Source organism: Bos indicus x Bos taurus, chromosome 4 (genome assembly GCF_003369695.1).
Source record: "Bos indicus x Bos taurus breed Angus x Brahman F1 hybrid chromosome 4, Bos_hybrid_MaternalHap_v2.0, whole genome shotgun sequence".
NCBI classification, from domain to species: domain Eukaryota; kingdom Metazoa; phylum Chordata; class Mammalia; order Artiodactyla; family Bovidae; genus Bos; species Bos indicus x Bos taurus.
In genome coordinates this window covers 14,333,758-14,348,974 of record NC_040079.1, presented here as the reverse complement: position 1 = coordinate 14,348,974, position 15,217 = coordinate 14,333,758, and the positions used below count along the sequence as shown (strand labels likewise).

Genomic DNA, 15,217 nt, shown 5'->3' with positions numbered 1-15,217 from the left:
ACTCTCATTAAGAAATAACAGAAGAGTCAAGAGAGAAGGACAAAGGTTACTGTGGAGGGCAAAATGGCTTCTTACAGTCTTTGCCTCTATTGACACTCGAGACTCAAAGCCTCTTCACAGTGTTAAGCATGAAAGGAGTTGTCGTCTCTCATCCCTTGCCCTGCTGCTGAGTGGAATGGAGTGAAGGTCTAGATTTTGCCTGGGGCTGAGGTTCCCCATCCATGTAGAAACTGTGACCGGGGTGTGCACGTGTTCTTTCAGCTCTCTCTGTATGTCTGACTTTATGTCTGTTCCCTTATTTGGTAATGTCAGGCGAGTGTATGCTCCTCGGTTTCTGTCTCGTCCACAACAAAGATTTGGAGTGACAGACGTTAAAGCCCTCAGCATGTCACAGCTCTCGGGTCTTGGACAGACCGGGTTACAGCTCTCAGGTCTCAAACGGACTGTGTTATAGCTCTTAGACAAATCAGTGTTACAGCTCCGTGTTACAGCTCTATTTTAATTAAATAATAGCAGGAAAATCCATCTTCGAGGCGTAAAGGCATGTTGACCCAAAGACGTGAAGAGAAGAACGCCCCAGCACGCAGGAGGAAGAGAGAGAGAGAGAGAGCCCTTTGGCTCCTCTTTTTATATGTTTTTTCCTCCCCCTGGGCCTGCCCTATGCAAATTGGGCTAGCCAGAAGTGCTGTTTGTTCTCCCTGAAGTCCTCACTCTGGTCCTCGGACCTTCCTTTGACCTTCCTTTGTTCTATTTTTGCTGGCTTTTCCCTTCCTTGTCTTTTAGCCACCACCATTTTGGACTCCTGTTTCCTATTCTAACTACCTAACAGTAAGAAGTTCTTTGGCCAATCCAGAAAACCATTCTAAGAGTATCACATTTTCTGCAGAAAAATGTGCTTCTTTCTTATCCATTCATTCATGCATTTATTCAAGCTGATATGTTGGGCAAGGAGAAGTAGAAATACAGAGAGGAGGGGGATGTGGTCCTTGTTGTCCAGGAACCCAGGACCAAGTAAAGGAATTCTCAGCCTTGCAAAAGACAGATAACAAATAAACATGCCAGCACAGAAGCTTGGAAGCAAATTATGGCCCTTGTTATGACCTGAGTCGTCTCACAGTATTTGAACATGGATCCAGATATTCAGCCACTCAGGAGGCTTCAGAATTGATCCCCATGGAGCTCGTGTTTGTGCTGGCCTGTGTCCAACTCTGAACCAAGGTCTGTTCTCATGTTGCAGTTGGGACTCTCAGCTCCCTGGCTTCACCTTCAGGGACATGTTCCTTTCCATCTCCACACGCCTCCCCTCTCAGTACCTCTATGGCTTTGGGGAAACTGAGCACACAACTTTCAGAAGAAACATAAGCTGGCACACATGGGGAATGTTTGCCCGAGATGAGCCACCAGCGGTAAGCACAGACTAAGATCATCAATATTTTTACTGTGTATAAATTTAGTTTAATCCCTGTATATTCTGCTCTCAAATGAAATACACCATATTTAAGGTTTTCTTTCCTTTCTCTGTCTAAACTACCTATTTATATATATTTCCTGTGGACTATGGATTTTTTGTATTTCATAAACTTTTATTTAATATGTTCTACATGTCAGGCACACATAGAATGAGACAGTGTCTTATTAAGATACTGTCTATTTCTCCAGATGCTTATAAACTAGTAAAAGAGAGAAAGAGAGGCAGAAACAATGGTAATGCAGTGTAACCAGTGCTACAATAGATTTGTATAGTAATAAACAAGGAAGGCATAGGAGGAGAGGGCACTTGGGTTTTCACTTGGGATGGAAGGAAGGGTCAAGGAAGTCTTCACAAGAGACATGACATTGTACTGAATCTTCAATACTGCACAGGAGTTTGCTGTTTGGGTTATGATGTGAAAATGATTTCTTGGATTTTCTCTTCTTGATTATCCACCTGCTCTTCCCACAACTCTCCTAGTATAAGAAGAACTCCTATGGTGTCCATCCCTACTATATGGCACTGGAGGAGGATGGCAGTGCCCATGGAGTGCTCCTGCTGAACAGCAATGCCATGGGTAAGACAGATACACAATCCCTGTGTACCACCAGAAACATCTGTGACCACTTGTGGTGATCTGGAATATCAACAGAAATAAGGAAAGTCAAGGGCAAGGGAAATGAGACAGATAAACTCATCTACCATTCATTCATTTATTCAAGTTTTACTAAGAGCACTAGGCCAGGTTTAAGGGGTACAATTTTTACTAAACACAGGGCCTATCTTGTATGACCTTGTTTTACTGTACACTTTAGCTCTTTTTCACAAAGTGATGTAAGATGTTGAGACTGAGATTATGTTTGAGGTACCTGAGTATCCCTCTCTGATTCCACTGCATGGGAAACAGCTTATTAGAGGAGGTGGGCATTAAAATAAGAACATAAGAAAGTGAAAATAGCAAAATGTAGGGCAGAGTCCCTGACTGGGTGATTTATAGTTCCAGGGATACTCCTCACCTTCTTTTTTCTTTCTTTTTAACAGATGTGACATTCCAGCCTACTCCTGCCCTGACATACCGCACCACAGGAGGCATTTTGGACTTTTATATGGTTTTGGGGCCAACCCCTGAGCTTGTAACTCAGCAATACACTGAGGTTGGAAGTTATTCTACCCATCAATATATCATCCAATGTTTGCTGGGTATTGCCATGTTCTTAGCACTGAGAAAGGCCATTTCCCCCCACTTAAGACTCTTAGATGTCCCTAGTACATTATTGCTGTCTTTTCTGAAAGTCAGGATTTAGTGTTTAGGGGCTCTACAGACATATTGATATGCCATACTTCTCTTAACTATTTGCCTTTCTGAGAATTTCAAATCAGTGATAATCACTGAGTTCTCAGGTTTCCTAGAGTGGATACTGTTTACAGAGAGACTTTCTATCATTCTGCATCTCTATGGTTAATCCATATTTATTTGACTTTTTTATTTTTCTTGAGTGAGGCCTCTTAGATGAGATAGCTTCATAGAAAAGCTCAAGTTGCTTCAAGTAGAAGCCAATCATCTTTTCTTCCCAAAGAAATGTACTTGAGTCTATTTTTCTTTTTTATTTTAGTTGATTGGTCGGCCAGCAATGATTCCTTACTGGGCCTTGGGATTCCAACTGAGTCGCTATGGATACCAGGATGATTATGAAATCTCCAGTTTGTATGTTGCAATGATGGCTGCTCAGATTCCCTACGTATGATACCCTCATTCAGTCTGTGGTTTAATTAGTGGTGGGAATTTGTGGCTAAGTATAGATTGGAAAATCTTCATAGAAATTCATTCAAGTAGTGATGACTACTTTAGCATGAAGAAAAAATGTAGCTGTGGAGCTAGAAAACATTACCTTTTAAATTCATTTCAGGCAACCCTTTAAAATCAAGGGTTGCAAACTCAGAGTTGCATAAATCCTTCAGCAGTTTGAGGGATGCTTGGGGGATACTGTTCCTGCCTCTTGCCAGGAATATCCTGCAGTAGCCATGGCTGGGCTTTGAGACATGACTTTTGGGGCCTGAAAATCATCTCAAGATTATAGCCATTTTAGGAAATTGTACTGTGGCTATTCTTGGAGAGAGTGGATATAAAAGGACAATGTGAATGAAACCAGTTAATACTAAGCGTTCACTTTTTCTTAAACACACACATACACATAAGCATATCCTACAACTACAATCTACCCCCTAGATAAAACTCTGGAAGTGCAGTCATTTGCTGTCAACAGGCAGAATTCCATAAATAGCGTGCTCTTTATCCTCTTGTAATGATCAGTTTCTCATCACGCAGTTGTTTTGCTCTCAATTCACCTCCTAAGGTTTTGGAGGACAATTAATGATTGGCAGCTGAGAATAAAATAAAGCATTACGATATTCTTATCAAAGATAATTTGAAACATTCATCCAGGCTTAATTTTTCTTTTTATAGACTGCTATTTTAGATACTTATTAAACATAAATTAGAAAAGATGGGAAAATTAAAAGATTTTTAAAAATCCATGGATTTACCTCACAGAGACAATTAATGTTAATAATGTATTGATTCATTCTTTCTGAGTTTTGGCCTATGAACAAAATCTCTCCTCCCTTGAAGAAGTTTTACTTAAAGTCTTAAGGCAATACAGGTGGTTATCACTTTCATCTCCCCACCAGGAACTGAATATTAACCACTTGACGTCATTATCCAACAATCAAGGATTAAGGCAATTTCATGTGCCGAAACCTGAGTTGGCGCTTTATAGAGAAGAGAGAAGACAAGGTTCTCACTCCAAGGCTCATCCAGTCAAATGAAAGTGGCAGAAATAAATACATTCTAGAAAACTAGAAAATAATGTAGTTCTAAATGTGAATAAATTCAGTCAGGTTTACTGGAGGGGAGGGGGAAAGACACAGATATGTTTCTCAGGCAAGTATGGCTTTCTACCCTTGAACATTCAACCAGCATTTTGTTTAATAGTCTCACTGAGTTTGAGATCTGAAGACTGGAAAAGACATAAATTGAGGGAAGGAGAGGGAGGAAATACAGTTGGAGGAGCAGAATGAGAAAGAATGGGGACCGGTGAGCTGGATGTAGGGATCAGAAAGCAATTTCAATCAGCAGAATTGAAAAATCAGTCTAGGAGAGTAACAGAGAAAGATTTCATGGAGGCCTGGTCTGGAGTCTGCAGGCAGCAGGGCCAGAGCCTGGCCAAGCAGTTTGTGTCCCCTGAGGAGCTCCTGCTGCATGGGCCCAAGTATCCTGCTTGCTTCCTTCTACAGGATGTCCAGCATGTCGACATCGACTACATGGACCGGAAGCTGGACTTCACTCTCAGCCCCAGCTTTCAAAATCTTGGCCCCCTGATTGAGCAAATGAAGAAAAATGGCACAAGATTTGTTCTTGTTCTGGTAGGTGTTTAGAAAGATTAGATCTGTTTTCTGCTTCTATAGTTCAAAACTAGTACCGTTGAGGGAATCTGGATGAAAAATACAGAAGACTTCCCTAAACATTTTTTGTAACTTATGAATCTATAATTTTTTAAAGTATTAAAAAGCAAATAAGCAAAGGAAGAATGAATGACAATGGCTTTTAAAGGTGATGGATTGCAATATTTATTTTTCATAACTGTGTTATTGGGAGGTAATTTATTATTACATTCTTTTGGTAGAGTTAGAAAACTGAAATACTAGTTAATAGCCAAAAATACAATAGAGTGTGTAACACTAGATATAGCCTCCAAAAAAAAAAACAGTAAAGAAGAAAGAGAGTGTGTCTCACTGTTTCAGGCTATGCCTCAGAGAAAATAGCTGTATCTTAATCTCATTTTTCCCTTAGGTGCTCAAAAACCTTTTAAGTTACCATTACCAATACTCAACAATGGTGAGATTTAAGGGACTTATTTCTTCTTAATTAAATTCACAAACAACTGATTTAAGATCCAGAATATCAGTTTATTATTTCATATTGGGGGCTTACCAGGTGGTACAGTGATAAAGAATCTGCCTGCTAATGCAGGAGACAAGAGGCAATGACTTGATCCCTGGATTGGGAAGATCCCCTGGAAGAGGAAATGGCAACTCACTCCAGTATTCTTGCCTGGGAAATCCCATGGGCAGAAGGAGCCTGGAAGGCTACAGTCCCTGGGGTCACAAAGAGTTGGGCTTGACTGAGCAAGTGAGCACACATTTTACATTGCAAGCTGTATCTTGTCAAACACAGAACTAGTTACCTACAAATGATCCTTCCTTCTAGCTTCCAGAAATTACAGCTTTATTTTCTGACTTTTGTTCATTCATTCATTCAAGTATTGACTAAACATTGGGTCTTTGAAAATCACTCTACTAAAAAATGTATTTATAATCTAAGCGAATAAGATGTCCTTTTTCTTACAGAGATTTTATTCTTTTGGAGGGAGACCCCCAATAAATAAACATTAAAAAAAAGATAGTTTCCGATAGGTAGTGACAATTTCTATGACAGTTGTGAAATATGATGCTATTTAGAGAGCAGTTGAGGCAGGTATGAGATAGATTGAACTGGGAAGGGAACTTGAGATAGACAAGCTGGGTCACAGAATAGAAGAAAGGAATTTCATGTTCTTAAGGACTATTGCCATTACATTGTGGAAACACAATCAGTTAGACTTCTCCACTTGAGAGTAATGTTTTATTAGCCTGGTTTATCTCCAGGAATGGTTTTCAAACTTTAGCATACTTTTTTCCTCAAGAATGTTATAGAGAGGGACTTCCCTCGTGGTCCAGTGGTTAAGACTCCACACTTCAATGCAGGGGGCATGGGTTTGATCCCTGGTTGGGGAACTAAGATCCCACATGCCAGCCAAAAAAATAACAGAATAATGTTATAGAGAAACATCAATATAGTTTTTTGCTCTCAGTTATCCATGGGGTGTGTGTGTGTGTGTGTGTCTGTGTGTGTCTGTGTGTGTGTGTGGTGTGTTGTATTTCTTTCTCACCATTTCTTTCTGTACTGTGAATTGCTAAAAATTTAGAGAGGAGATTTCTTGGTGACGTTTTTCTCATGTCTGCTGTTTTGAACCCTTTCGCTGCAGGACCCAGCCATTTCTGGCAATGAGACCCAGTATCTCACATTCACCAGAGGGAAGGAAAGTGATGTGTTCATCAAATGGCCAGACAACAGCGATATTGTCTGGGGAAAGGTAAGATTTTGGATAAGGTGCCTGTAATTAATCAGTATCACAATTGATTAAGAGAGATGCAATAACTCTTGGAAAAATATATTGGGTAATTTATAAATTATGAATGAGTAGAAATCTGTCTGATACTGATTAGCTCAATAAACATTAATAAGGCTGAGGTTTCAGGTCTAATCCTCTAAAATATCAGTGAGCCTTGTTTTATTGTCTGGAAGTATTCCAATGACCCACCCCTTATATATGCCAACTGGTCGTTTAAGAAAGATAAAGAATCCCTTTGAAAAGGACTTTGAAATCTGTCTCTCAGTCACCCACTCTCATCTTTGACCCAGGATGCTTAATCTGTATCTAAATAAATCACTGAATGCTATGAATTAATCTCCTTCTCTTATCTCCTTTCATTCCCTTTTGTGGCCTCAATCCTCAAACTCATTGTTCGATTCTTAGCAACAAGATTTTAAGTGGACTTCCTGACTCTGGATGACAGTAGCTCTTAGCCAGGGTTGCTCTGTAAATATCCCATGCTGCTTCATCTTGTTGCCAAAATCTTGGCTCCTTGTCTACCGATGCTGAATAGAAATACAGAGACAACATTTGGAGGAAATAGAAAAGATTAGCTTTATTATTTTTACCAGGCAAAAGGGAAAAACAGCGGACCAGTGACTCAATAATTGTGCCCTGCTCTTTTAGGAATAGGGAGAGGTTTTATATCTTCTTGAATGTCTTAATTTTTTTTTTTTTTTTTCTGCTGCAAAGTTTCAAAATGGCCACAGCTGGCATCAGGCAACTCAGCAGCCAAGTCTGGTGTCCCTGAAGTTATCAGCCCAGGACCTTCTTTCTGAAATGGAGAATGCTACAGGGAGTTTTGGAGGAGAAGAATGCCAAGTGTATAATCTATATGGAGTCAGAGAGTAATTAGCTTTGTGAAGGACAAGTCCAGCTACAAGTGTCTGTTAGTTCAGTTCAGTTCAGTCTCTCAGTTGTATCTGACTCTGCAACCCCATGGCTGCAGCACACCAGGCCTCTCTGTCCATCACCAACTCCCAGGGTTTACTCAAATGCATGTCCATTGAGTTGGTGATGCCATCCAACCATCTCATCCTCTGTCGTCCCCTTGTCCTCCTGCTTTCAATCTTTCCCAGCATCAGGGTCTTTTCCAATGAGTCAGTTCTTCACATCAGGTGGCCAAAGTATTGGCATTTCAGCTTCAGCATCAGTCCTGCCAATGACTATTCAGGACTGGTTTCCTTTAGGATGGACTGGTTGGATCTCATTGCAGTCCAAGGGACTCTCAGGAGTCTTCTCCAACACCACAGTTCAAAAGCATCAATTTTTCAGTGCTCAGCTTTCTTTATAGTCCAACTCTCACATCCATACATGACTACTGGAAAAACCATAGCTTTGACTAGACAGACCTTTGTTGGCAAAGTAAGGTCTCTGCTTTTTAATATGCTGTCTAGGTTGGTCATAACTTTTCTTCCAAGGAGTAAGTGTCTTTTAATTTCATGGCTGCAGTCACCATCTGCAGTGATTTTGGAGCCCCCTAAAGTAAAGTCTATCAGTTTCCATTGTTTCCCCATCTGTTTGTCATGAAGTGATGGGACCAGATGCCATGATCTTAGTTTTCTGAATGTTGAGTTTTAAGCCAACTTTTTCATTCTCCTCTTTCACTTTCATCATGAGGCTCTTTAGTTCTTCTTCACTTTCTGCCATAAGTGTAGTGTCATCTGCATCTGAGGTTACTGATATTTCTCCCAGCAATCTTGATTTCAGCTTGTGCTTCATCCAGTCCAGCGTTTCTCATGATGTACTCTGCATTTAAGTTAAATAAACAGGGTGACAATATACAGCCTTGACATACTCCTTTCCCTATTTGGAGCCAGTCTGTTGTTCCATGTCCAGTTCTAACTATTGCTTCCTGATCTGCGTACAGGTTTCTCGAGAGTCTGTTAGTAGTAACGGCTAAAGAATAACCAAAACGATTGTAGGCCTGTTTGGCTGGTATGTGCCAAAGGCTGTTCACTTGTTTCTGTTTTGCTGCAACACTCCTGCTCTGGGTTAATGCCCTGTTCAAGTGCCTTTGAATGTTTCCTTCCTAACTTACCCAAATAATACCTGCACTTCAAGGCCAACTTAAATATTCACTCTTAGGAAGCATTCAAAGACCAGCTTTGTTCTCCCTTTTCTATATTGCAACTCTCAGGAAGTGTAACATACAACCTAGTGCTTATGTTCCATCTGTGAACTTGGAGAAAACAAGGCTCAGCATATACAGATTATAGAAGTGAGCCTGGCATATAGTAAATGTTCAGTATTTGTGGAATGAATGAATCAATGTATATAGTTGAAAAGTGAAAGTGAAGTCACTCAGTTGTGTTTGACTCTTCGTGACACCATGGACTAGAGCCTATCAGGTTCCTCTGTCCATGGGATATTTCAGGCAAGAATACTGGAGTGAGTTGCCATTTCCTTCCCCAGGATATCTTCCCGACCCAGGGATTGAACCTGGGTCTCCCTCATTGTAGGCTGACGCTTTATCATTTGAGCCATTAAGGAAGTCCAAACTGTATATAGTTAATGTCCTTCTAATTATGGATGAAATTGGTTGATACTATGAATTTTTTAATGCTGTGTATACTTGGGATCCCTAGTAAGTTGTGATACTGCTTAAAAGCATTGAGGCTAAGCGTATGGGTTGTGAACAGAAATCAATCTTATTCCTTTAGAGTACATACACTTAATATGTATTTTTTATAAGGGGAAATTTGTTGTAAGCCTGTGATAGGCAGATCAGCGAAAAAAATCATCATTTGCAAAGTGATTGTACAGAGGATGTGCTTAGAAGGGATTTAGTTAATAACATTCAAAAGTAAAATTTTGAAAACTGATGGAATGAATCAAGAGATCCCAACCTATATTCACCTAACAAAATTTCATATATTCAGACTTTGCAATTTAATTAATGGCAAATATCCCCCAGAATTATATGGAGATGCGTGTCATTAGGGAGAAGGCAATGGCACCCCACTCCAGTACTCTTGCCTGGGAAATCCCATGGATGGAGGAGCCTGGTAGGCTACAGTCCACGGGGTCGCTGAGAGTCGGACACGACTGAGTGACTTCACTTTCACTTTTCACTTTCATGCATTGGAGAAGGAAATGGCAACCCACTCCAGTGTTCTTGCCTGGAGAATCCCAGGGACGGAGGAGCCTGGTGGGCTACTGTCTATGGGGTTGCACAGAGTTGGACACAACTGACGTGACTTAGCAGCAGCAGCAGGAGCATGTCATTAGAGTCTAACATATGAAACATCTCATGGTCTGTGTGCAATGCCTTTTAAAGGTTTTAATTTTTCTTTTTCTTTTTTTTTCTAGGTTTGGCCAGATCTGCCCAACGTGAATGTGGATGGGTCCCTTGATCACGAAACTCAGGTTAAGGTACAGTAACACATGGATTTTTGTCTACATGGTTCTAAACATCTGGAAACTTATGAGTTTTACCTTGTTGTTTGGTTAAGTAGCTCTGAGTTGAGTATACTTGTCAACAGGTAATTTTCTGGAAGCAAAATTTTCCCCAAATGGAAAACCCAACAGGTAGCTAAACTGGAATTGTATAGAAGGGAATCATGTATGAAAATACCTTTACATGTGCACCTTCAACGGGTTGTATTTTGTTTGAACTTAGTGTTGCTTGAAAAATAATGAAGGAAAGTCTGGAATCTTTCCACTGGCAAGGTTATGAACAGATTGGGTTTTAACGAATCGTCTACATATAAAAGAAAGTGCTGGCCGGTTGAAAGGAGCAATGGCCTTGACTCAGCACTTGATGCCGCATCAGTCTTGGGCCTCCAGCATCCCATCCACACTGCAGCTCACACTTCCCTGCATGGCTGATGTCCTTGATTTGACCAATGGGGAAAAAGCACTGTGCTCTGAAGTTTGACTCTTTAGACACTGACGGTTAATTTTCCTGTTTGTATGATGACATGCCTAATCGTAAAGCGAATCCCATGTTTAAAATGGGACTTAAAGACTATTTAACCTACTAGGAAAAGAGAGAATGGAGTCACCTTCCCTGGTGTGTGTGTGTCCACAGTAAACTCGGTGCAGCTGCAGCCACTGATATGAGGTTAGGGGGAACACCGAGTGAGCAAAGCCTTGCACAAATACCTGCTTGTCTCCCCTTCCCGGTCCTCGTGGACCCCCCTTCCCAGACAGGCTGAGACCCCCCATAAGAGCATGTGTCATCCTTACAGTTGTACAAAGCCCACGTTGCTTTTCCTGACTTCTTGCGGAACAGCACTGCTGCCTGGTGGAAGAGGGAAATAGAAGAGCTCTACAGAAACCCTCGAGAGCCAGAGAAGAGCTTGAAGTTTGATGGATTGTGGATTGTAAGTCATCTTTCATGCCTTTCTTTGAAAATATTAGCAGTCAAAACACAGGGAGATAACTCAGAACCTACTAAAGCAGCAAGCTAGGGCTGGAGGAGTGGAGGAGAGGGATGCTGCTATAGAGCTGAGGTGCTGGGACCACCAGGAAGAGCAGAGAGAATTGTACGTCTGCCCAGGGACATCCTGCCTGGTGGAAGTTGGAGTCCCTGAAGGCAATGAGCCACCGCTCAAGTTGCTGCCTGAAAAAGAAAGAGGGACGCATACCTGACTTCTCTTAGCTCCCACCCTCTAACCTCTTGCCAGTGCTTTCCATTGGCCAGACCTACACAGAGGCCAGTGCTAAAGGAGCCCAGGAGCCCATCATGTGATACAGGGCAGGGCCAGGGGTGGGCAAGGCATGGATCAGAGGCAACAGATATTCATCACAGGGCTGGGAAAACTCTGGCTTTAAAGGTCCATTCCGATGCTTGCTACGCTTGTTGGTTGGGCTTAAGAGCAGGGCTTCCTGAGATGTCTCTGGGACACACATTCAAAGGCTCCTCTATTGGTATTTTTCTAGGAGTGGGAATCATATCAGTGCCCCAGTTTCCTCCTCCACTGTGCATATTCCAGGTCACCTCTGGAGCTGGAGGTGACCTGGAGCAGAGCTTCTCCAGTCTGAGCCAGGCTGAAAGAAGTTTGCCATTGACCCAGAGACAAACCTCTCAGCCCACTGGTGGCCCTGGGGCTTCCCTGGCCACCACCAGGATAGGCAGACCCAGAGCAGGTGCACAAAAGGACACAGATTAACCTAAACTGTGAAGAGATGGGGGGAGCCCTGAGGAACACAGATCCCAACAGCTGTGTGGTATTTGTTCCACTGCGAGAAAGGTGTAGCTGAATAACTCCAGTAGCCAAGAGTCCTCCCAAACAGCTTGCCTTTGCATTTTAGTGTGTCCTACTTAAGATCACCAGGGGCTTCCCTGGTGGCTCAGACAGTAAAAGTGTCTGCCTGCAATGTGGAGACCTGGGTTCGATCCCTGGGTCAGGAAGATCCCCTGGAGAAGGAAATGGCAACCCACTCCAGTACTCTTGCCTGGAAAATCCCATGGATGGAGGAGCCTGGTGGGCTACAGTCCATGGGGTCACAAAGAGTCGGACACGACTTCACTTTCACTTTCACTTAAGATCACCTAATATACAATATTTTAAGTTTTCCATTGGTAATGTAGGCTTTGAGTATTCACCTCCGGAACTGCTATTTCTTGCATTTAAGTAATAGATCCCTGCAAGTATTATTTGATTTCTAGATTTGTTTCTGAGTTAACTTTTTAGGACAGTATCTACTGTAGAAAGTTAGAGCTTTCTCCTGGTTTTAGGTCTATGCTGATGTCAGAATCAATAATCTAAACTATTGCTAATGAGGAGATTATGATAACCATTAGCCATGGATAAAAAGTGAGTCATCCACACATAGAAAAGATGGGCTTGTGTGGGGAGATGAATCAAAAGGAGATTTACTTAGGTCATGATTCCAGCCTAATTTCAGTATTTTGTCACTATAAGGCAATCCTCACAAGTCTAAAAATGCCAAGTAAACTAGAGGTTTAACGCTCTTCTTAAACAAAAATGATTTCTTAGAATCCTTTTGGGTTGGGATTACACAGAGTCAGTGATGCAACTAGCTGTCGTAAATTTGACCTCGTCTCCGTGAGGTCAGTGTCATCTATAGGAAGGTCCATGCTGCCTCTGACCCACAGAATTTTTTTTTTTTTTTGCTATCTCATTGCAGAACATGAATGAACCATCGAACTTTGTAAATGGATCTGTCAGGGGCTGCAGTGATGAAATTCTTAATAATCCACCCTATGTGCCATGTATGTAAAATGATGTCTTCACCAAATTACTTCTCTGCTCAAAAGCCTTGCAAATTTTCCTGTTATTGTCAAAGTGAAGCCTGATTTTGGCAAGAAAACACTTTTAAATCTGACATAAAATCCCAAATAGAATAACTTTGAATAAGTGCAAATAAACAACTAATCAAGCATAGAAATAATAGCATGATGTGGTATGAAAGAAACCAAGCAATGATGTGCATCTGATTATAGTGATGAATATGAACTGGAAACTGAAACTCCAAATCACCCCCTGCACACCACACACACCATACATACATACCACACATTACACTGCACACACACCACACATGCACACATACAGACATGTCACACACCACGCACATCACACACACTGCAACATACTACACATACACCGCAAAGACACACATATACACATACCACACACACACACACACACACACACACCCGACATACACACTTCACTCTTTTGATTAGATGATGGAAATCTAGTTCCGTCACTCCTTCTGCCTGTGTTCACAGAACCTACATGAAAGATATTCCTTTTTTGTCCCGTGGTAAAACCAGAAACAGAATATCAATGGACCTTGGGTTTAAAGGTGTCTTAGGAGTTGAACACCTTACAGGTTGAACTCTTTGCTTACCTTGAACTCGTACCTTACTTGAACTCTTGCCTAGGGGAGGAAGTGACTCACTTCATTAAGAGCACTGTCCCAGTAATTTGTGGACTCCACATTTCCTGAATTGTGGGTCACTGCTAGGCTTCCTATGGCTCACTAGCTCCTTCCTGCCTTCCTCTCTCCCTCCCTCCCTTCTTTTCTCCTTCCTTCCTTTCTGCCTTTTTCTCCTTCTTTCCTTAAGTTAGTATCTGTGTATCAGATAAGTGATGACAAATCAGAAAGCTTTAGCCGTATTAGTGCAGTGATGAAATAGGACCTGTTCCCTTGAGAACATTACCATCTAGTGGAAGAGACGATCATAACCACAGAGGGGTTTATTGTGTCCTAACTGGGCTATGGCAGCCCCCGTAGCTATTGGAGTCGGAGCGAACAGAAGAGTGCCCTTCCTGGCTCCATATCCTGTCCTTACCTTTCATTAATTAAGCAGCCACAGGACCCTGATAACAAAAAATTCTTAAAACTGGAGCTGTTATTGGTAACAAGGTTGTTGGCTGAAGTCGAGAAATGTGAAGATGATGGGCATTTCTGGTGAATGTGCAAATCAGGTTTTGTAAGAATTAACTCTGCATTTCCTCCCAGACTTGGAGTCCCGGGACCGGGGCCTGAGCAGCAGGACCCTGTGCATGGAGAGCCAGCAGGTGCTGCCCGATGGCTCACCGGTGCGCCACTACGATGTGCACAGCCTTTATGGCTGGGCCCAGACCAGACCCACGTACGAGTGAGTGTACTTCTGTCATTGGCCAGCAAGACAATTTTCATTTCTTCCCATGGCTGTAAATGTCTAGAGTTCTGACACAGTCAGAGACAAAGTTCTTTGCATCTCGGGCATCCACCCTTATTCTATGTGTATGTGCTAAGTCACTTCAGTCATGTCTGACTCTGCAACCCTATGGACTGTAGCCTGCCAGGCTCCTCTGTCCATGGGGATTCTCCAGGCAGGAAGACTGGAGTGGTTGCCATGTCCCCCTCCCCGGGATCTTCATAGAACCTGCATCTTCTATGACTCCTGCATTGCAGGAGGATTCTTTACCATTGAGCCACTGGGGATACCCCTGCCTTATTTCTTGCCTTCATTACCTCTCACTGGGGTGTGTGTGTGTGTGTGTGTGTGTGTGCGCCCATGCATGCCCACACATCCCTGTCCACTTTTGGACTCGTGTGAAATATTGGCAGTAACCTAAATGGATTCGTTTCCCCTATAGCTAGCTTCTTTTCCTGGCATCACTTACTGAATACTTTATCTCTGCCTATTGATGTGATGCTTTCTTTAGCAAATATTTGGATTACATCATACACCAGCATCTATCAATAGATTTTCTCTTTTGTTCCACTGATTTTTCTCTCATACCTTGTTTTCATTTTTGGGCTAAAGCATTTTACAGAAGACTGACCTTCCATTGATAAATATTTAAACATCTTTTATGTGTATTTGTCCCTCTATGCAAAGTTTTTCTTGCATTTTGAGGATTAGCCTAGTAGACAGCATATTACCAAAGGGAGCTGTAGTTGTATATACTTTTATTTGGGTGCCAGATCTACCTCTTTGCTCTTTAAATGACTGACAAATTATCTCTCTTCGAGTCTGTTTCCTGACAGTAAAAGGAGGCCAGGGTTGTGAGACTGCACACGT

The 15,217-nt window shown here is 42.0% G+C and overlaps 1 protein-coding gene across 1 annotated transcript in view; it reads left to right on the top strand.

The window, feature by feature from the left end:
- MGAM2 (maltase-glucoamylase 2 (putative)) overlaps positions 1-15,217 on the top strand; it is a 91,174-nt gene that overhangs the window by 56,328 nt on the left and 19,629 nt on the right. Inside the window, exons 27-36 of the mRNA XM_027538804.1 lie at positions 1,238-1,406; positions 1,952-2,048; positions 2,513-2,625; positions 3,085-3,210; positions 4,766-4,894; positions 6,556-6,663; positions 10,036-10,098; positions 10,917-11,051; positions 12,823-12,907; positions 14,167-14,305. Coding sequence (XP_027394605.1) covers positions 1,238-1,406; positions 1,952-2,048; positions 2,513-2,625; positions 3,085-3,210; positions 4,766-4,894; positions 6,556-6,663; positions 10,036-10,098; positions 10,917-11,051; positions 12,823-12,907; positions 14,167-14,305 — 1,164 coding nt within the window. The remainder of the gene's footprint in view (positions 1-1,237; positions 1,407-1,951; positions 2,049-2,512; positions 2,626-3,084; positions 3,211-4,765; positions 4,895-6,555; positions 6,664-10,035; positions 10,099-10,916; positions 11,052-12,822; positions 12,908-14,166; positions 14,306-15,217) is intronic.